At 39.5% G+C, this 23,597-nt stretch overlaps 1 protein-coding gene across 1 annotated transcript; it reads right to left on the reverse strand.

Moving 5' to 3' along the window:
• Positions 1–10,548: 10,548 nt before the first annotated feature.
• Positions 10,549–23,003, reverse strand: apbb1 (amyloid beta (A4) precursor protein-binding, family B, member 1 (Fe65)). Its single transcript, XM_063013762.1, has 14 exons — positions 22,922–23,003; positions 19,797–20,614; positions 19,299–19,504; positions 19,098–19,151; positions 18,911–18,984; positions 18,390–18,450; positions 18,158–18,304; positions 17,935–18,062; positions 16,585–16,699; positions 16,174–16,258; positions 15,841–15,921; positions 15,391–15,506; positions 15,110–15,286; positions 10,549–14,363 (listed from the first exon to the last, which is right to left on the reverse strand). Exons 2-14 carry the CDS (start codon positions 20,593–20,595, stop codon positions 14,202–14,204), a joined length of 2,205 nt encoding a protein of 734 aa, XP_062869832.1. The 5' UTR covers positions 20,596–20,614; positions 22,922–23,003; the 3' UTR covers positions 10,549–14,201.
• Positions 23,004–23,597: the final 594 nt, after the last annotated feature.

Below are 23,597 nucleotides of genomic sequence, written 5' to 3' on the forward strand. Positions count from 1 at the left end.
CACATATATATACTGTACATAGATAGATAGATAGATAGATAGATAGATAGATAGATAGATAGATAGATAGATAGATAGATAGATAGATAGATAGATAGATAGATAGATAGATAGATAGATAGATAGATAGACAGACAGCATCTGCTGGAGCAGCTGGCCGCAGAGGCTCCCTGTGTCTGCACATCCGCTGCAGGGATTAGTACCGTTCATCGAGTGCCCCTCAGCGCGAACATCCAAACTCTCCTCCTTCCAACTCCCCCATTCCCCCATGACCCCTAAAGCACTCGCCCCCCAAATCCCCTCTCCCAGGAGCTGCCTGAAAAAGAGCCCGCAGCACACAGCAGCCTCCCGCAATGCTTCTGCATACATCTAGCTAGACCAGCTAATGACTGCTAAATAGAACGGGATGTGCAACAATAGAGGTATTTCTATGCCCCCCTAATGGACTCTGCTGAATATATTCGCATCATTTACACCAGCTAATGAACAATAAATGGAGTGGGATGTGGAATGATGAAAAAGCATTTTATTTGTTATGCTAGACACCTCCTACCAGATTAGCAATGGATTGCAATTTGAATATTTTAAAGTCTGAATGAAATTGCAATATACTAATGATTTGGCATTTGTAATACCTCTAAGTACCAAAATTTGTGCCAACACCTAGTGTTTATTTTTGATTTACTGTACATTTGTGAAAACTGAATCGTGTACTATGTCAACTGTTCCTAACTCTCTGTGAGCACTAAAACACAACACACTGTACATTCATTCATTCATTCATTTATTGTCTGGTCAGGGTCGCAGTGGGCCTGATTCATTGGGGGAAAGGCAGGAAACACCCAAGGCAGATTTCCAGTTCATCACAGGGCAGACACATTCACACACACTCTGACACTAAGGGCAATTTGTAGTAGCTTCAATTGGCCTCACTGTATGTCTTTGGGCTTGTGGAAGGAACCTGGAGCACCCGAAGGAAACCCACACAGACACAGTAAGAACAAACAAACTTGACACAGAAAGGACCCTGGAGAATCGAACCCAGGCCCTTCTTGCTGTGAGGTGACAAGTCTAAGCAGTTACCGAAGTCTGAGAGGTTAGAGAAAAGATAGTACTAGTAAGCAGAGGGTTGCTGGTTTAAGCCTCACTCCGGGCCAAGTTGCTACTCTTGGGCACCTGAACAAGACTCTTAACCTTCAACTGTTCAAACTGTATTCAGTCACAGGTGTAAATTGCTTTGGATAAAAGCTTTCACCAGATGCAGTTCTGCCTGTTAATAAATCTAAATATTCAAATAGACTTCTTATCCCAGCAAGTGTGAATATTGTGTTTAATAAAATGTGCGTTTAATAAAGATTAGACTATATTTTATAAACAGTTAATGTAGATTATTCCTGCGTTCCCTGCTTAATGAGAGTCAACTCAGGTACTGTGGTCAGTATCAGTACTGCAGGATACTGAATTATTCAAGCAATATACTGCACCTGGGATTTAGATGGGATTTAGATGCACCAACATATGGAACAAAAAAGCAGAAGCATTATTCCTATAAATCAGGCTAAAACATGAGCATATATATCCAGCTAATCCACTAGATATAGGGGGGGGGGGGGGGTCTGACTGGACATACATATGGTTCATGATCGCCCTCTTCTGGTGATTTCTGCTGAACTGAAATGAAATTTGCTAGTCATTACTGTGCTGAATCAGAGGACACAGCAGTGGTAGTTTAATGGATAAGGAAGTGGACTAGCTCTGCCAAGCTGCCACTGTTAGGCCCCTGAGTAAGACCCTTAACCCTTAATTGCATGTATTGTATTCAGTCACTTTGAATAAAAGTAAATAAGTCATGACTTCAGGTAATTCATTTATAATTAAAGTCAGTATTGATGTTGTTCCATGAGAAGTGATGTGTATTATTGCACACTGAACTACTATAGCCATTACCAGAACTTTCGGCGCATCACTATGCACAGCCACCTTACACATACTGCACACTTATGACACATGTATGTGGTACTGTTCACAATGCACAGCCACATTACCTATACTCTATACTTTTTTTGCTGGTACTGCACAGTCTCTATCTATTTTGTATGCTTTTCTTACATATTACTTTTTACATATTACTGTCAAGGATATGTTCTCAGTATTGCATTGCTTTTATCTCTTCCTAAATTGTAGGTTTTTTTTGCTATATTCTATGTATATTGCACTATAGATATCTACTTTCACAGCTGTAATTATGTTAGGTTATTTTTACTCGTCTTTTTTCTTCTGCACTGCTGTGATCTATCTGTCTGTCTGTCTGTCTGTCTATCTATCTATCTATCTATCTATCTATCTATCTATCTATCTATCTATCTATCTATCTATCTATCTATCTATCTATCCATCCATCCATCCATCCATCCATCCATCCATCCATCCATCCATCCATCCATCCATCCATCCATCCATCCATCCATCCATCCATCCATCCATCCATCCATCCATCCATCCATCCATCCATGCTTTTAAGTGCTGATAAACATACCTGTTTACTAAAAGTAATATTAATGTAAAAAGAATTTCCATATTCACACAGTCATATTTCATCTATGCTGTAACTGGGGAAAAAAATCACATGATCTTTCTCAAGTTTAAATAAAATCTGTTTATTTGAGCAACTGGATTTTCACTTTATCCCACGTTTTATTGCTTTATAAAACAAATGTGCAATAAGTAAAGTAAGAGTAAGCAACAATATGAAAAAAACATTCTGAGGTGATGGTTAAAAGCTGGTCAGTTTCATACCAAGTCAGAACTTACCTACGTTTTTTATATTATTGTTTCCCCTTTAGGGTGCTCGTATGGTGCTGAGATTCTGTAAATCCATATTGCTGGTCAGACGATTGCAAGGACATTATTGGCTAATGTCCGAGGTGGGGAGGGGGGAAGTGGAGGGTGGTGCGAAACACCCTAGCCACTGGAGGTCAGTGCCGATCCCAAGCCCAGATAAAAATAGGGGGGTTGTGTCATTATTCCATCCCTTTCAGTCACTGGTTATCTTTGGTTATAGTGTTTTATGACAGATACCTGATTTTAATCAGGTTTTAAACACATAATGAAAAAATAATATAGAACTGAATTACAGACAGTGGATTTGGATGAAACACGGTTTTAAATGAGGCTCTGAGGTTTTCCTATACAAGTACAAACATTATTTGTATCCTTCTAGGCTGAGCTCAGTTTTCTGGGGGTTTTATACCACAATTATGTACCGATTGATTGTCTGACACACTTGATGGTTTGTCTCATCCAAAGCAAACCTACCCCCTCTCCCCCCACCCCATTTATGGGCTTTTGTATGTGTGCCAGCCAGCTGGATCCTGCATGCCAGGAAAGAAGAAAGTGATTAATGAACACCATCTGAATCTTTAATCATGCTAGAGTAGATCAGTTAATTGTAATGAATAGTTGTGCGTAAACATCCCTGAGAAAGGACAGGTGCTGGGCAACACCACATTAGCTTGATCAAAAGGACTTTGCTTAGAATTTACGATGTTCATGGGGTTTAAAGTCCCTTAGGATAAATATTATCTTATAATTACTTTATTTTCTTCGTAATCATTTCACTCTGGTCTGGGAACAGCGGACACAGCAGTACAACGTAGGTGGGGTGCTGGTGTATTGCAGGGTGTTACACAGTTACTCATTCTCACTTACACCTAGGCTACATTAAGTAGCCAAACCACCTGCTGGCATGTGGTTTGTTGATCTGGGATCAACATTGCTCCTGGACTGAAGTGTGTTTACCCCTGTGTTCCATCACCTTTCCTTCTAATCAGACTTTGTAATCGTTTGGGGAACTGAGGATTTTTTCCTTATTCTTTCTTGAAACAGGACTTCAGTTGCTCAACAGTTGTTGTCGTCTGATTCTTCTTTTCATGCTGCATCATATATTTATAATAGGAAACAGATCTGGACTGCAGGCAGGCCGGTCAAGCACATGCCCTCTGTGTCTAGAAAAGCTATGCTCTCGTAGCGTGTACAGAATAAAGCCTGGAATAGTCTTGGACTAGATGTGTCTCTATAAATGATATGGATATTTCGAATCGTATTCCTAAATAAAGGTACAGATCTGCTTATCTTATAATAACAGCATTAATGTAGCCCAGATTATTTACCAAATATACAACAATAACTGTGATCACATGGGTAAAATTTGCCCGATACAGTCTCGATAGCTAATTGAACCCAAAATAATCTTTATAGCTAGAATCAGCCATCCAAGAGAAGCAAGTAATATTTACAATCCTATTTTTTTGTAATTGATGAGAGTAAACCTGCAGGATGCCTTTAATTATTGGGACTGTATAATAAAAGAATGCTCTCCAACAGCAATTAAACAAAATACTTCTGGCAACCTAAGCAATATGCTAGCGAGTACAATATGAGAATTCTTCTTCTCCTTTGCATTCTTTCTTTCATGCCTGGCATGTTTGCAGTCCCTCCTGGCACTCATATGCATCTTCTAGTTCTGACAATAAATCATCATAAATGCTTAATTTCTGCCTCTTATTAAACGCCCCCATTTATAAGCAATTACGGTGGTCTCCCAGGAACAGCCACTGCCCTCGAGACCGAGCATCATTTACTCAGTAATGCCAAAATGACAATGGAGAAAAGACAAAAGCTGCCTGATTGACTCGCACGCCTGCCAAGAAAGTCTCCAATAGCAAAACACCTTTTGTGTGGAGATACAAAGACAGCATGGGCTACAGTGAAACAATATTGGAGTCCCTGAGATGCAGGACACACAATTTTATGTAAAATCCAAAAATATAAAGGGGAGAAAGTGAAAAGCGGTGAAAGCAAAACACCATCTGTGGAGAAAATCCACAAGATTTGTTGTTTTATGTCACTCCAGGAGTCTTATTAAGAAGAGATGCACGTCTTCCACTGATATGGCACCTGAGCCCATCCGTTCCTTTCCATCCCTTTACAGACGACACGTCATCCATCCAGCAGCTTCACAGTTGAGTCGCGAATCAAAATATCATAATATTACAGTGAAAACAAAACAGTAGGTACAACAGTGACCCAGTCTAAGAAAAGGAAAGGAGTAGATTAGTTTAAAAGCTCAACAACAAAGTGGTATTTAATGACATGATTGGACATGACTAACGTACACTTCAGTACAAACGTGATGTGGTGCAATTAGTATTCATACCTCTACAGGAAGCTTCATCAAACACTGTTCCTGACTGGAACCTGGGATTTTTTGAGGAGGAATCCAGCTTTTTAGTCACGTGACTTTGACGCATGTTGAGGTGTTTGACACTGCACTCACCTCACCACAGCCCTGACAGGCTCAGCAAGCATGCATCACATCTGAGGGATTACAGTTCTCCACTGGGGGAGCCCCCTGCCAGCACTTGTGCAAACCCGAGCACAGCAACCCCATACGTTTCTTTGGAAACACGATTGTGATAAATAACGGCAGCGTGAGCTGTGTTCAACAGTCAGAAAACACAAGCAAAAACAAAATAAAAATACTTCAAGCCTAAACAGCGTCTGGTTTATAAATCCAGTCATGTGGTGGAAAAGACACCCTTACAAATGATTGAGTTTAGGTGTTTAATCAACACCAGTTAACAGGTGTATACAATCAATCAAATAAAATAATATGCTCTGTAGCAATTATTTGGCCAGTTCCCTTTTTCTCAGGGCCCGTACCTTAACTTTAATGAACACCTTTGGGATGAATTGGAACATTGGTTCTTTTGGTTCAGGAACTGGTGCTGGACGAGATGACATGGCAAACAATTCCAATGTTCTTTTGTCTTAATGGGGCATTCTGTTTCCAACAAACATACTTTGGAATATTGTACAAGCCCTACCAGAAGAGTGGAGTCAGGGTGCGGGGCTTGTATTTTTAGGAATGGACTGTCCAACAAGCTCATGTTCAGGTGTCATCATACATATACGTGTGAAATATTGTTTTATGTCTACCAATAGCTGGTTGCTTCTCCATTGTAACCCTAAAACAGATGAAGCTGTTTCTGAAGATATGTGTTACATACAAACCTCATTTCCAGAAAAGTTGGGACATTTTGTAAAATACAATAAGACACAAATCTGTCAGTTAAATACATGTTCAAGATAATCAACAAAAGTACAAAGAAATGACTTCTAATGTTTTGGTTGACCAACTTGTTATAAAAACATTTTGAACACAATTTCTGTTGAGACAAGGGCAAAATAAGAGTGAAAGGTTTATAAAATATTTGGTCAGGGCCACAGTGGGATTTTAGAAACACTGGCCCAAAGCTAGAACACTGTGGATAGACTAGTCATCTCTTATTAATATATACCTACAAGCAATTTGGGGTAGGTATGGGCTTACTTGTGGGTGTTTGGACGACTGACCGTAACTGCAGTACCCAATGGAAAATAACATGGACACCCAGAAAGTAACTGAAGACTGGAATAAAATAGAGATTCTCAGGACCTGGATCTATGTGGTGCCACTACTTTGCATTTTGATAAAAATCCAGTTGCCCTGTGATGGACTGGTGACCTGTCCAGGGTGTTTCCTGCCTTTTGCCCAGTGAATCAAGTCAAGTTAAATTATTTGTATAGCGCTTTTTACAACAGACATTGTATTAAGCAGCTTCCAGAATCCAGGACCAACAGACCAAAAACTCTTGTTGAGCAAGCCAAAGGTGACAGTGGCAAGGAAAAACTCCCTTAAATTACAGCGGGGACCTTCATCCTCCTTGGGTAAATCGGATCCATCGTGACCCCTAATAGGATAAAGTGATGGTAAACAGACATTGAATAAATTAATGAATAAAACCCAGTGTTAACGTATTGATACTTCTGTTAAAATGGGATGGAATTGTAAAAACTGGTAGAGCAGATGCCATACAAGACTAAAATCCTGAAGACCTGATTTCAAATCTTGTGTATGGTCAGTGTGTATATGAAGTTTTGCTTGTTCTTTCTACCAGTTTTCAAAACAGGCAAAAGATGGATTGGCTATGCTACATCCCACGTGTGTTGATAGGTGAGTATATGCTGCACTGCATTTTTTTTTTCTGGGGGGCGGGGGGGATGGGGGCGCATGAACCTCAAGACTATTTAAATTGAAGCAGCTATTAAAGGTAAATTAATAAAAGAGCTAATTAATGAATCTTACTAAATCTATTTGTCATTTTGTCACTTGAGATGCACATATCATTAGTGGTGTACTAAATTAAACAAATAAATAAAATAACCAATACAAACTAAGGCCAACTGAAGAATGGCCATATAAATATAACCATACACAGTCTTATGAAATAACTAAGGTTTGGGAGACAGAACACGGCTGAAACTCTTGGATGGATTATCGTACCCACCTCCTCCGTTTCTACCACAGCTCTTTGTGTTTTAGTTTTCTTAAATAAAAAATGGGAAATGGGGGACGATTCGGCCACTTTGAACTCTGAACTCCAGCCCAACATACTCAGATTTATCATCCTCCCAACTCCCCCACCACTCATTTTCCATACTGACTCATAATCACTTCTCATTCACTACAGTTGAAGGACTGGCCAGCATTTGTAAATAGGTTTGGATATGCTTTACATATTGTCCACCAGCTTGGACATATAACTGTAATCCTGGACCTTTATAAAATTAATGGGGAATTTTTTTATGGAAAAACTGGGATTTCCATGGGAAGGAGACACAACAATTAGTTTACTGACAAGAATCAATCCTGGATAAACTCAGACCACACAAGAAGATGCCGAAAAAGGAAATTTATGATCTGCTCACTTGGTCGACCGGGAACTCAGCAAATTCTCATTGTAATTTATTTACTTCTGCATGTGTGTCACAATATTTGAATATTTGGCTGACGAGTGTGTTGTTTTTCTTTCATTGATTTGAATTCATAAGTATTCATTAGGCTAGGATATTTATTCTAATATGCAAATGAACACAACCCATGAGATGATCAGCATTCCTAGTTTTCAGATCTGAGTAAGCCCATGACAGTTATTCCAATACCACTCATCACATTCATATTCATTAGCTGGCTTCATTATATTGAACAATATTGGAAGTGTGTTTGGGATTGCTTTAGGTGATCATGTTTAGTAATCATAATTATTAGCTGCAGTCTTCCCAGTAAATTATTAAATCTCTGCAGTGGCGGATAGAACTGAGAGCCAGCACAAGTTTTCTTTCCAATTCTCAAAGTTATTTGTTGATTTAGAGAGAAATGAGAGACTTAAATGAATAACCTTAACCCCCACACATTCTGCATCTAAAAAGCTGTAGCATGTACAGAATGAGGTCTAGAATTTTCTTGCTGGCCACCAATGCATCCCCATGCTATGACAGTTGTTGGCTTTTGCGCCTTTCACTGATAGCAGTCTGGATGGTACTTTTAATCTTTGGCACAGTGAACCCGACTTCCTTTTTTACCGAAAACAAGCTGTTTCCCGTGGACTCATCTGAGCACAGCTCACATCTCCACCATCTTTCTGTCCATTTGAGAAGAGCTCGGGCCCATAGAATTGATGTACTGCTTTCTATTTGTATAATAGAGTTTCAGGTTGCACTTCTTGCTGCAGAGGCGTACTATGTTAAGTGATAATGGTTTTCTGAAGTACTCCTGAGCCTATGTGGCTATATTTATCACATTAGCATGATGGTTTCTCATGCAATGCAGTCTGAGAGCTCCAGCTTTGCCCTACACGGACTGAGATCTCAAACTTTTTACTCTTTTTACAGGATATTTCAATAAAAAAATTGTTTTACTACCAAACAGCTGTGCAACAAATGAAATGTTTAAGCATGTAGGTTTGTAATAAATTCTGTTCAAGTTAACCAGTCTGATTTGAATTCCTCCTGCAGCAATTATTGCAGAGCCCGAGGGTGAAGAGGATGGCTTGGGAGCTAATTACACCAATTAATCTACTAAATTGGGACTGAAGCATGATGAATCTTTATTCTTAATTAGGACGTGCTTAAGGATAGCAATGTTCTAAATGCAGCAATGTTCTAAAAAGAAACCAAAGGCAACACAACTCTATTTTTTTAGAAACAGCAACCTGCTCTGAATGGACCTGTTGTAGTGAGTAGTAGTGACTTAATTAGGGATCAGCAATTTGAGATTTATGGTTCTTTGGACCTTCGTTTACACTTTAACTTCAGTCACTGTCTGTAGTACGTTCTCCCAGGGGTGTGGGTTTAATTCATGTGGGAGAACATGTGAACCCATCACAGACAGTAAGCAAAGGCGAAAATTCCAGCACACGTTAACACTGCCGCAGTTTATCTTTTAATAGTTTTTATTGCCACCCAGTGGTGAAAATGTAGAATTGCAACCATTAAATCTACACAGCAGGGAGTCTCATGAACTTAATTACAAATATAAACAAGTGTGTATTTAAAATGAATTATTATTTATACTTTAAAAAGTGCTTCCTCTTTTTAAAAGGGTTTCCACAAGAGTTTTGTGGATTTTAGTCAAAAGAGAATCTGCGACGTCGAACACAGACGTTGGATGAAAAAGTCTGCAGTTGCAGTCACTGGAGTTCTTTGTGGACCTTGCTTTGTGCACAGTGGAACAGGAAATGGCCTTCCCCAAACTGTTGCAACAAAGCTGGAAGCCTATATTTGATATATAATTAATTTTATGACCCCGTTATCAGTGGGATTTGTTGTTCTCAGCACAGTTTATCTTTTAATAGTTTTTAGTGCCACCCAGTGGTGAAAATGTAGAATGGCAACCATTAAATCACAGCAGGAAGTCTCATTAACTTCATTACAAATATAAACTCGAAGTGTGTACTTAAAACTAATGATTATTTATACTTTCGCAAGGCTGTTAGCAATTGCAGATTTGAAGCTTATACAACAAGTAATAATTATGGTTCATTTTCTAACATTGTGGTTTATTTTGGCTAATTACTCTCAGCAAACAAGCTTAAGCTTCCCAAATTTACAAGAGTCCTTGTACTTGCAATTTAAAAATCCCTTTTTGATTCTTCAGGTTTGATTGATGTTTAATTGTAGGTCAGGCGAAGAAAGTGGAAGAAAGCTGAAAACTGTACGATTTAGTACCATTTGCATAAAGGTAGCCCCATGCCCTGGGATGGATTGGTGACTTGTTCGGGGTGTTTCCTACTTTTCACCCAATGAATCTGACCCAGGTCAGGATAAAGCAGTGGTAAAACAAAAAAAGAATGAATAAACAACTGATTCCTTTTTGCTGCACCCATTAAGGGTCGACACAGTGGATCATTCACCCACATACTTAATTTTTACACCAGATGCCCTTTTCTGACGCAACAAGGGCTGGGCCCTGACCCTAAGGGTGTACTGATGTTCCTCTAGTGGCTGCATTTACATAACGCCATGTGTCTTGATCATGACAAATAATTTTCCATGTGTGGTTGTAAAAACATATAGTTTACACTCTGGTAGAAGCCCCACCCCACCCCAGATTTAGTACATTTAACATTAAATTGTATGGTGCAAAGGATTAAATTACCAGAGCAAATGGACAGACAATAACTTTTTATTTTGCCCAGTGACACATCATATTAATATACATGTATGTACAATACATGACACCTAATTTACATTTTTAGAAATCAAACCAAGCAATAAAAAAATGAAATCTCTTGCACCTTAGCTTTAAGTTAAACTAAAAGCATTGTTATATTCTACAAACTCTTAACTCTCAATAATAGTTGCATATTACGTGTGTGAAAATGCACTAGCAACAGCACTCACAGATGGCTGATGGGAGATAACGTATAGGCCGGCTGGTTATGATCTGTGCACATTCATTCCTCCGTGAAAAAAATGGCATTTTTCTAAAATGGATTAATTACAAACATCCAACATTTACATTCTTTTAATAAGATACAATACACAGATATTACTCCATGTCGTTACCCAGAACCATTTTCAGCTATTACATGGAGTGATCTAGTTCTACTGGCTCTAGAGTGCATACCGAACAACAACTCTGACATATTCTACACAAAATGCTCACACGACCACATACACTATTGCATTTAGTAGAGCAACTTCAGTGCAAATTACTCCCGAGTACGTGAGGTGAGGACAAAAAGAAATCCAGTTCTGTCTGTACAATACAATAGTCCAGAAAAAATGCGATATATAGCTTTATCTCGTGATCAAGAAAACAACTGTTTTCAAGATACACTTGTTTGAGATTTTTTCCTCACATTTCTGATAGGCTGAGGCGGCACATTTCTGTGTTCTTCTGTGATAAAGATCAACAAACATTAATTTGAAAATTGTCTAGCACTAATAAACAAGCGTCATTCCCTGATCAAAGCAAAAACTAATGCAAGTTTCATTATGTGGATACAAAACAAAGTACAAAAGAGGCAGTCTATGCATTTGATCATTAAAAAAGTTGTGATCACAAAAAACTGTTTTAGGTATCTTAAGATCAAAAGTAAAACAACTAAAATCGTAATCAACATCAGTTTTCTTAAGATCACAAGAGCAAAAAAACAACGCCTTTTCTGGACTTTTATTACATCACTTAAGCAGCTGAACTAAAACTTAAAAACTCTTCTGTGTTCCAAATGAAAAGAATAAATAATAAAAAATAAAAAAACGGCACCAGGGTCTGAAAGCATTCGAAGCCATGTGCTACTGGATATGAGTGCATTCCGCTACTACTACTATATTAGTCTCATTATATACAATAACATTCAGTGAGCAAGTGTAGCGTGTGATAGTTATGAATGGCTGTTAATGGGTCAAGCCAAACGCTGAGGCAAATAATGGTGCAGTTATATTACAAGGTGCATGAGAAGGAGAAACAGTGTATGTGTATATACACAACAATCAATAACATCTGGTCGTTTCAAGAGTGTACAATTAATTTCTTTTTCTTTCTTTTGTTCTAAAACACACACAATCACAAAAAATGACCTGATCGTTTTGACCAGGATTGTTATCAAGCGAGAGAGAGAAAGAGAGAAACAGCGCCCTCTACCTGTGAATTCCTGAATGTGTCTGGACCTTTTTGGATAAGTGGTTCCCAACTGGTCCGGCCAAAGCTGTGTCCCCAAAGTTCATTCTAGTTCATTTTATGTATAAAAAAAATCCATACTGCAGCAAAAGTTTGCAAACTAAAAGATCAATCAGTTAAAATCCAGACACTAATAATGACAATTAAAATGCACATGCCACATTAAAATGCAAAACTACTGCCTTATAATTTTAGTCCTGATAATATCAGGGACATTAGCCAATCTCAAAAAAGGTGCCAAGCTTTATGCTTCTGATATAACAATACATACAGTTCCCCCATCACCCCACACACCACCCCCTAAAAATCAATATCTGTTTTAAAGTAAACTACTGCAATCCATGAGCAAGTTACAATGCACTGATTGTATTGAATGGAAATGTTGAATGAAATTGCACTCAAGTCTGTAAAGTGTCATACTTTTGACAGTCTATTGCTAAAGTTTATATGCTTTTTTTAAAAGGCAGTGATGGTTTCCTACTTGCACCCAAGACCAGTAGTTAGTCGACTGTTAACTGCCATCATAAAACCTCCCTGAACCATATATCTCCTGCTAACCTACAAAGGTTAAAGTTTTAAAAAAGCCAGAACAAAATTTCATGTCTGGTCACGTCTGCTGTTGAACATTAACAACAGCACGTCTGCTGTTGGACAGTCACCAGTTGAGGACCACTGCTTCAGAAAAATCTGCATAAACCCAACACCCCCGCCCAAAAAAACTACATTTATTAATTATATCTAGACCAGAACAGACAGGCACAGAGAAAACTCTTGACATTTAAACAGAGGTGAAATAACCACATAGTGGTAAGACCTTGTGTCTAAAAACTAAATTTCCACCAAGTCAGGAAAATTAAATTTTCTATAAACGACACGACTTGAAACAAATCCTAAAAACAAAAGAAATCACGGTTGTGCACTTGTTTTGGAAGACTACGTTACAGTATCCTATTAGAGACAAATATATAAATAACTGGTTTAAATAATTTAAACTTTTTAGTTTAACCAAGGTCACATCGACCGCGTTCTTAAAATCTTAAATTGGGTGTGATTACATGCACACAATGACTGGACAACTGTAGTTCTAAGAAAAAATGGGGAATTGTTTTGACAATAAACCCCTTGGCAGTGTTACATGCACGTCAGCACTTCAAAATCAAGTAACAGTAAAATTCAGGCGTCTATATAAATGAGCAGTGTGTTTACTTCCAGTAATGTTGGAAGTGTCATTTGATAAATATTGACCCAGCAGATAGGAATGTTTGATAAAAGTGTTATTCTAAACACACACATGATTACTCTATTACTCTATTATAATACAGGGGGGTGAACAAATGTTTACTGTCTCAGTTAAACACCGATCACTTGAGCTGAACTATGTTCCAATACGTGACACAGACATTCCCCGTAGGTTAGACGACACCACCACCAATGATGTGTTTGTTCCACACGTGTGCAGTTATAGAAAGCTGGCAGGAATATGAAAACAAGTCTACATGTACATGTTACTGGGGTCAAATTCTGGAAGCTTCACCAGATTAAAAAATAATAATAATATAATAAAAAATAAAGTGGAGCTTGATTTTTACATAAACACTAGCAGCAATCAATATCAGATTATTGGTGTGCATGTAAACACACTCTGTGACGGGCGCTGCTTTTGGGACCATGCTATCTGTGCTCTTGTGGGCTAACGGAAAATAAACACACAACTAATCACATAAGTTTAAGGACTGCTTAAATATAAAAAATAAGACAGCAATAGTAGTTACAGTACATAATTATCACCTTGAGTAGTGTAGTGATGTTGCTTGTTGGTAGTTTAAGTGTTTTTAAAAGAACAAGTAGTTAAGTGTTACTTTTTTATTTGCACAATGATGTTTGTAATTCCAATCATTTTGGAATTAGGCATGTCTAAAATATTAAACTGGGCAACCTGTCTCCAAATGAATGCATTTTCTTTCCCATCTCACTCACAACAAAGAAATAGAGAGATAGAGGGTAACCTGAGCTCATTAGGAGAGGCTCATCAGGAGGAGTACAATGTGTGTTCGAGGCTCGATTGTAGCCCGCATCAGGCAGGAGAGATGAGGACCGTGATGGGGGATGAATGCCGCTGCGGGTGGTACAGACTCTTTTAAGGTGTCTGGGCACCAGATCTTTTAAACGTTCCCAGTAGGCTTTGCACACCTTTCTTGACGCTAGAGCCCACTCTGCGAGCCACAGAGTCGGCAGGGGGTCCAGGCAGACACGAGATGGTGCTTGGGGGTCTTCCGTCCAGACACTTCTGGTACCTCAGCTGAGACACAGATGGAAACAAATGCAACGTTAGAAATATGGCCAGACATGTACTGAAGTTGTGACAGTGGTTCGGTCTGAACACCTAGTGAGCTTTCTACACAGACACATTTTATGCCATCCTACACGCTCCTGAGAAGAAGGCTGTTCGAATTCTTACGTGCCTTAAAATGCTGCCTATTAAAGTGCCTTATTTTAAAGCGATAATCTGACTGAATAGCGATGGAGCATCCGATGCTTCCTTAGAGATGAAGGCAATCCCAGCATTCAATGCGGCACGACTTCTTACAAAAAATTACAAATAATGGTTCTTTTCAAATGTAAATAAATTCTAATTCATTTTTAATTTGTGTAAAGGTGTACAAGTGTCATTTATTTGCAAATTTGGGCTTGTCAGTGACAGTTTAACTGTTTTTGGTACACAGAGGGAGATGTTAGCTGGCAAGCTAGTGGGTTGTGCCACCTCATCCCATTGGTTTGAATGGTCTAAGGCTAACTGTGTTAGCTTAGTAAGCGAAACTGTGGTGACGTAATCACCGTTTAAGTATTGTGTCCAAATAAGCTGCCTTATGAGTTCGATGTCTTGTTGGAATCCTCTCTACTTAGGCAGCTGTCTAGATAGGCAGTAGGCAGCAAGGCAGTTAATTATGTTTTCGAACAGACCCAGTGTTTCCAATACAAATTTAAAAATCTGATATTGGCCAATTAAAAAAAAAAACGCACAGTAAACCCTTGCTGTTCACTCACCATGCAGGCAGCTTGCACAGCTTCACTCAGACTGGCAGCGTTGGGCTCACACCAGAACATGTGGCAGATGAAGTTTCCAGGACCCTCAGCCACGATGAATGCAAAGGTGTGGACATCCTTCCCTACGCCCATGAATGACAGGAAGCGCACGCGGCACTCTGACAGAACTTCCTCGGTCTACGTCCACACCAATATTAGAGAATTAGCAAAACGGATACAACCCATTTCATTATAAGATTAATGGTTCAGATATAAAAATGTGTGTGTGTGTGTAGACTTACATCTGAAACGAGGATGGTAAGAGTAGCAGAGGCCACATTCACAGTCACAGGATTCCACTCAGCTTTGTCTTTGGAGGCAAGTGCAGTTTCCAAGGAGGAATTAAGAATGTCCATGCCTGAGTGAGACACAAATTAAAGCAAGGATCGTCAAGCAGCACAAAGGAATTATGCAAAATTCAAACAGCTGAATTTCAACCATGCTACTGTATGGATAATCTAGGGCAGTAATGCCTTTATTTGTCATTTATACATTTACACATTTACAGTACAATACATTCTTTATGTGCATATTCCAGCTTCTTTGGAAGCTGGGGTCAGAGCACAGGGACAGCCATTGTACAATATTGTAAACCATGTGACTCATTTACATAGTTTGGCAGAAAATCCTTGACAAATGATTGCTTCTAGGTTTAAGTTCAAAGCTTCAAAAAAAAGAAAGGCGTTACTCACCTACTGGTTTTGCCACAGGAACACTACCAAGGTAGCGAACCTGGAAACGCTGGACCAGCTCATTCTTTGGTGCTGGGAACTCTAAAAGTAAAAAATAAATAATTAAATAATTAAATGCAAATAAACCTCTGCTAAGCAAGAAAACCATAAGTGCTCGTCTAACACTTGCACCTGACGGATATCATTATGTCCACTTTAACGGGAGATTTTCACTATACTGTAGGCAAACCAATATGGGCATCACCACATCTTTCATTCTTCAGACAATGTGTTATGCAAATAAAGGTGTATTAGGCTGATGTTTCTGCTTAAATTCTGAATAATGTCACATACCCTGAACTGGGATGTCCACAAGTTTTGAAGGGTCAATGTTAAATCTGTTCAGACCTGACTTTGATGACTTTCTCTGTTCCATGATCTGTGAAAGAAATTCTCCAGGTTTATACACAATAGACACAACTTCATTACAAACAAGCAAAATCCAGGTAAGACTGCCTATTGGTGCTCCATTAAAATAACTCCACTACTTATTTACTAAACACCTATGTTCAAATACATCAGGGGTGTCAAATTCATTACAAAACTCAGTCATGAGTTAAATAGATCTGCTGACTACATAAATCACTATCCTACATTAATAATAGCAGAAACTGACATACAAATCATGAAGATAATTAATTTTATAACTAAAATTATGAAATGAACCACAAGACATTGTTTATTCAAAAGAAGAGAAGTGCTTACTTTGGAACAGATGTCATGCATGCTGGTGGCAATGTTCTTGGCAGGAGTGTCACAACGGAACACGTGACACTTCAAAACATGGGTTAGCTTGTCTCGAGCCACATAAGCAAAGTCCCTGTGGTGAGAAACAAATGTTTACAACTGTGTGCTTGCATGAAACAAATAGCCTAATGTTTGACGTCTGAAGAGAAATGGTGAAAAATGATGGGCAACGTGTAGGATTAAATGCTACCAGATTATAATAAAACCATTTACCATCACATCATTTTAAAAAACTAATACAATGAATTAAACACACACACACACAGACACACACAACACTATGACAGTAACGAAAACTTGATTGGTGGAATGAAAATCGGCTGCAGTACCGTACTGCAGTGAAAACAACAAATATGAAAAATAGGGCACAATAAAAGCAATACACTACCTCTCCCTGAGTCCCAGAATGCAGCAGCATAAAGAGAAACCAAACAAGGTTTGAACAGCAAATAAAGCAAGAAGCACAACAAAAATCCAACTTAGTTTAGCAGGTCAATGTGAAATAAATGAAATAACGCAAGTGTCCTTTAGCAAAGCATATATTAATTATGAAGCATCATTACAGAGGAGAAATCAAATTCAAACCTAAAATCAGACAAACAACAAAAACACTAAAAACAAGGGCTGAACCATTTTAATCAATTAGCAGGTCTAATACTACAATAACCAATAACAGATCTACACTGATGATTGTCAGGTTTCTCCTGGTGCAAGACAATGCCCAGCCTCATGTGGCCAGAACATGGAGGCAATTCCTAGAGAACAAGGACAATGTCTTTGACAAGCTCTCACGTTTTCCAAACCTGAATCTAAGTGAGAACCTTTGGGACATTATGTCAGTGCATCTGATGCTACCAAGCAGTGCCACAGACTGTCCAGGACCTTACTGATCCAGGTCTGGGTGGAGAGCCAAGAGGACACCATTCACAGTCTCATAAGGAGAATGCCCAGACGTTGCTGGGAGTGCATACCGACACGTGGGGGCCATACACACTAATGAGTAACATTATGAGTTGCTGTGATGAAATTCACACAAATTGGATAAGCCTTGGATCAGACTTGAATCTTTCACTCATCTAGATGTGATGTGTGATGTGGTTCCCTTATTTTTTTGAGCAGTGTAGAAGGACATAAAGGTATGTATATTTTTGACCCAACATAATGGGTTAAAAAAATCCCACATCTTAAAACTTAAATAAGCAAACATGTAAAATTTTGGGTGCAAGAATTAGGCTTCACTTTCTTCATATTTTGTGCCACACGTCTGTCTCTTAATTTTTTTTTTTTAGGCTTGGTTGGTGTACTGACCTGCCATTGTCCCTGCCGACACCCCAAACACGGATGCTGACTATAGGCTGTGAGTGGAGAAGGGTCTGTCCCAGAGGATCAATCAGATTTAGCATTTCGTTCTCCAGAACTAGAAGCATGTCCTTCCCCTGCAAAATACGGTAAAAAGTTGAATAAAATTTTATTCAGTAAACACGCAGCAATGCACTCTATCTGCAACACGCATGCACGTAGACAGACGCACCTCTCCCCAGATGCCAGCAGTGTCGTGCAGGTTGTGTTTGTGGTAGGAGAGTTGTCGAATGCAGTTATTGACAGCCACGCTGCTCTTGCCAGGTGCCATTTCTTCTTCTGATATCTCCACCCAGCCAAGAGATCGCACAGCAAAACACTACAACACAAAAAAAAGATTATGAGTAATAACAGGGACTGACAGTGACAGTTATGAACAACACTACTGAAAACCAGCTTCATACCTTGGCCTCTCCATCAGCGCTGTATGAATTTGGTTTCTCTTCAGTCTCTGACTGGGAACAACTGGGCATTAAAAAATTTAAAAAATTTAAAAAACATGTTAAAAACACTGTTAAAAATGAAAACAATGAAAAAAGCACATTCAACTTGTGGTAAAGACTTTAACAATACTCAGTGTGCATCAACACAATGTTCAGTTTTGCAGAGGTTAACTGGCCAAATCAACAAAACACAAAAAGTTCAGTGTCTGTTAGATGCCCAGCTAGGTCAACAGCACCGCTGGGTTTCAAAATAACAAGTTTGAGATCTCAACGGTCCTGGGCTGGGGCATTAGTCTGCTGAACCACGTAAGTGCACATTAGAAATGAGAAGGAAATGGAGATCTAAAATTTTTTTACTTTAGTTGAATAGCATCCAGAAGTAAAGCACTGCTTAACCATGATGCATGCTAATGGAATCTTGCATAATTAGAGTATGGTGAAACTGACCACAGTACCTCTCTTACCAAACTGAATTAAAGTACCTGAGATTGATGGAGGCATAGCGCAGAGTGGCTCCTTCAAATTCTTTCAGACTTTGATCAGAAGTAACATCCTCCTTCATCACAAACATAAAGAAAACCCATGTTAGGTAACCCGCAAATTCTTTAAATATTTGCACAGTTAAACAGTGTAATAAAAAAAAGCTGAAATAAAAATTACTGAACCTACCTTCCAGAGGTCGTCATTAAATCTATTTTGACGACCAACACCAGTCCATGTGATCTAAAAGAAACCACACAGAGACGAGGCCACATTTTTTAAAATTCAGCCTACTCTGTCTAGCTGTTCAACACATAATTTTAGAAACTACATAGTTTTTTTCCACATTTTTCCAGTTTAAAAACAAAAAAAATGTATAACCGCTCTTACCTGCGGTTCCTCAGAGGGCGTTATTGCAGGTGAGGTGCTTGATGGTCTCTCTGGCACTGCACCCTCCTCCATTGGAGATGGTGGTTCCCATTGTGTGGTGCCTGTTGGAATATGCCAGTAGTAGGTGCCAGAGGTGTCCCGCACACGCATCCACCCAGCTGGCAGGTCCGAGTCTGTCTCAAACGCACTGCGGTCCCAGTAGGACTCTAAAAAAGGGGTGTTTACATTAAGGAACAAAGGCACTTAAGAAGTAGCAATGCTCTTTGTATGGTTTAAAACATGCACTTTATTTTGTTCGTTTACTCTGGTTAATTTGGAGAATTTTCCCAGAGAGAAAAATCAAAGCACACCAAAATACATCCTTTTTAATGTTACCCTGTACTTTTGATTGCTTCCTGCTAATGAGAATGTGAGACTGTATAATAAAGCTTAAAGTTTTGCATTTTTAAGGGCATCATCAAACAACTAGAATAAATAATAAAAATAAGCTTACGCTACCTGAGTCTCCATCAGGAGTGCTAGTGGCTGTGCTACCCTGGGACAGAGACATGCAGCTAGAGTCTTCATCACTAGGTGCTCCATTCTTGCTGAACAGTAAGCATTTGTTTCTGCCTCCTCCTTCTTCACCTTTCCTCGAGTCACTGCTGCTCTGCGCCTCTGATGAGTCTGTGTCCTTCTCTCCACCGCTAACAGGAAGGCTCTCCTCTTCTTCATCATCCTCATACTCTTCCTCCTTACTTTTGGGAATTTCAGAGGTATCGATCAGAAGAGGCTCGTTGGCTGCATTCCTGATGTCTATGTCAGAGCAGAGGACCTTGAGGTTCTTATTGTTCTCAATGTCATGCTCCTGCTCTTCGAGAATGCGGTTCTGGTTCGGGTTGTTGTCTGGGCTCTCGTTTTCATTTTCCATGAGGTTAAGGTTCTGATCTGGGTTTCTGTTTAGGTCCTGTTGCTTCTCAGCGACTTTGCGCAGCTGGTTCTGACCCTCCTTTAACCATTTGGCATTGCTTCCAGAGACGGTGTGACCCTGCTCGTTCTCTTGATTTCTCGCCCGCTCCTCTTCGAGGTGCTGTTGGGACACCTCATCGTCCACACCGCCCATGATGTCGTTTAGGAGCTGGGAGGGGGTGGTGTTGGCGTAGATGAGACGGCTCTTTGGAGAGGAGTTTTTAGCTTTGCCTTTTGGGCCTAGCTCTGTGTCAAGTAAAGCGTTGTGGGGGCAGCGCAGATCAAGGCTCAATGAAGAGGGCTCACACGTGTTCTCGTTAGCCAAATCTGAGGTCCTCTCCAAAGACATGGCACAGAGATGGATGTTTCTGTAAAGTTCATGTGAAAGAGCAATTAATGGAATAAAACAGCATGTTCAAATTAGTGCTATTTAGCCAGTAATAAAGTTGATTTCTTTTTTTTATTTCAGTTCCATGTTTTCCACCACTTTATCCTGGTCAGGGTCGTAGTGGATGTAATTTCCCCCGAATCACTTGGCGCAATGCAGTAACACACCCCAAACAAGACTCATCGCAGGGTCACCATCACTTATGTTAAGCACTATTTTTTTTATCCCTATAATAGTCGGCATATAAAAAACTGGACCCGGTCACTTATGTTCCTTTTCCACTGCATGATATCCTATGGTACAGTATATTTTTACATCCATGATCCCACACTTATTGGCTTTTTCCACTGCATCAACATAAGTCTATGTGACGGATACTGTGCCTAGATACCCAGGCTATATTTGGTTACCCTTCTGGTCCAGGGACCAGGGGCTAAACGTACTGAAGCAGGCCATATGGGTGGGGTGAGAAACAGTGCTGGCCATTGACTGGGCAAACAGAATCACCAGTGAAGTGAGAGAATACAAAGGCCATATTCAAACCCAACTGTAACAGGTTTTATTACAGTGCTGCCATGAAAAACAAACTTACAAGGGGTTGCAGAAAATGTAACAGCTAAATGCAGCAGAGAAAACTCTTGCATACCATTCATATAGCACATTAGGTACAAATGTACCTTTGTGTACAGTGCAATGGGAAAAATGGCTTTCATTTGTTTCAATAGGGAAGAAATTAAACCAGTTGACGCTGTAAACACACTTTTGGATCTCTAGCATAACTGTGCAAGAGCCTGGTTACCATCATTTTGTAGCAGTTGGCCCAAAAAAACTCCAGATAAATGTGTATAAGGTAGATTTGGTTAAAGAATGATTTTAGAGATTTCGCTTTTGATACTTCTAATGAACAAAGATCTAATGAATAAAGATCTCTTAAATTTGGCTTTAACGCTATGGAGGCTCACGTCCGTTGGCATCCAGTGGAGGGCAAATGCAGGGAAACTAGCCCTTCTGCACAGCTCACTGACTACAGTGTCAACAGCTCCTTACCGTGGAGAAACTCTCACTTGCTAACCATCGGTAAGTATGCGAGAACATTATTATTCATTTATGGTATTATTTTCATTTATGGTCAGTTTAAAAAAGAGGGCCTAAATTTCAGTTCTGTAAAACTGCTATCCAGGTCAAGTGGTAAAATAAGCAACGGTAGTTTAGTGGATAAGGTACTGGACTGGTAATCAAAAGCTGGTTCAAGGCTGACACTGTTGGCCCCCTGAGCAAGGTCTTTAAGCCTCGATTGCTTGCATTGTTTTCAGTCTCAGTTCTAAATCACTTTGGATAAAACTCTGACCTGCGAACCATCAGTGAGTGTGCAAATATTACTTTCTAGAAAGGTGGCATCGGATGAATGCCATAAATGTAAGGCATGGCAAAATGGGTCTCTCCAAAACAGAGCTGGCTATTCTAAACTGACCCAAGTGTGAATGAGAGAGTATATAAGCAAATGTATAGAGATCTAAGATCCAGGGTGTATCCCTGCCCTGAGGCCAGGGTTTCTGGGTGGCTCAGGACCCGCCGCAACCCAGACTGGGACGTTCTAAATGTATTAATTAATTATCAAGGTTAACAAAAATACAGTCCAGTGTAAAGTGTCTATTATTTATTCTCTAAGAAACAGAAATATACCTAACTTCATTCTTTAAAAAAAATCACTTGTGTGCATGGAGGCGGTATTCTGCTTCAAATCACTGCAAATGAGTGAACACCAGGACATGGTTAGATTTCTTCTGTTTTCGTTAACAGGACCGTTAGTCAGATGTCACCAGATACACAATTAATAACTATTTATTGTTATTCTTTAACTAGCTAGTAATTTGGTACCCGCAGTTAGCTTATAGAGTACAGGTCTGGGTAAATGCAGTAACACGTAGCTAGCAACTAGCGCAGGCCGTACCGTTAGCTGCGCATTTAGCCTAGCGACCGAAGCTAAAGGCTAACATTATCGAACAGCCTTCTAACGAACCGTTTTCAACATAAAATGGACAATGTAATGTTTAAATAACCCAAATATAATTCGCGAGTTGTTTAAGCTAATAAAAACACGTAACGTCGCTTCCCTGCGAATTGTCCTCAAGCTAAATCCCAAACTAGCTAACGCTTTAGTTCATCCTCCATGATTTCACTGTGGAGACTGATCCTCAGATCATACCGCCACAACACAAACACATCCTTACAGCTAAAGACCGCTGAGTATACAGTCATTAAAACCAAAAACAATACAATAACTCACCTTTAGCCAATAATTTTCATTTATATCCGGCAATGCCCTATTACCGAGGACGCGAATGGAACTCGTCCCGCTACAGATCCGTATCTGGTCCGCTGTCTCTATTAGGGCTGTCAGTCGATCCCATAAAGAGTCGATTCTCCAAGTCCAGCCTGTGGGAATGAGGAGTCGACTCTTAAAAATGTACAGTCGATTCCCAACAGTGCAGAATCGACTGCGGTGCACACAGTAGTGCGTTGTAGCAGTCTGACAAACGCTCCATTCACAGCACCAACAGCAACCTGATCACTTTACAAGTTACACATTGTACAAGTGTTAATGCTGAACAATTATTTACTTTAATGCAGTAACATTAGTGTGGAGTCCATAATTCTGTTTTTTCAGTGATTTATTATTGTTATCCAAATAATTAGCCATATTCTGTCATGTACACCATCGATCCAAACCTACGAATGTACCGTATAATATACCGCACGTTTTTAATTAAGAAATTAAAATAGTCTTGTAGAATCGATTCACTAAATGCAGTCTATTGAATTTAAACACCAGGAATCAGAATCGGAGTTGTTTTGAACAATTCAATGAATCGAACAGCCCTAGGAACCATTGCTTACGTAACACACCCCACGTTAAAACGGCGTCATAGGAACAGGGGGGCAGTGCACTGATGCTGTATCGA

This window comes from Trichomycterus rosablanca, chromosome 18, assembly GCF_030014385.1.
Source record: "Trichomycterus rosablanca isolate fTriRos1 chromosome 18, fTriRos1.hap1, whole genome shotgun sequence".
In the NCBI taxonomy this organism is placed as follows: Eukaryota; Metazoa; Chordata; class Actinopteri; order Siluriformes; family Trichomycteridae; genus Trichomycterus; species Trichomycterus rosablanca.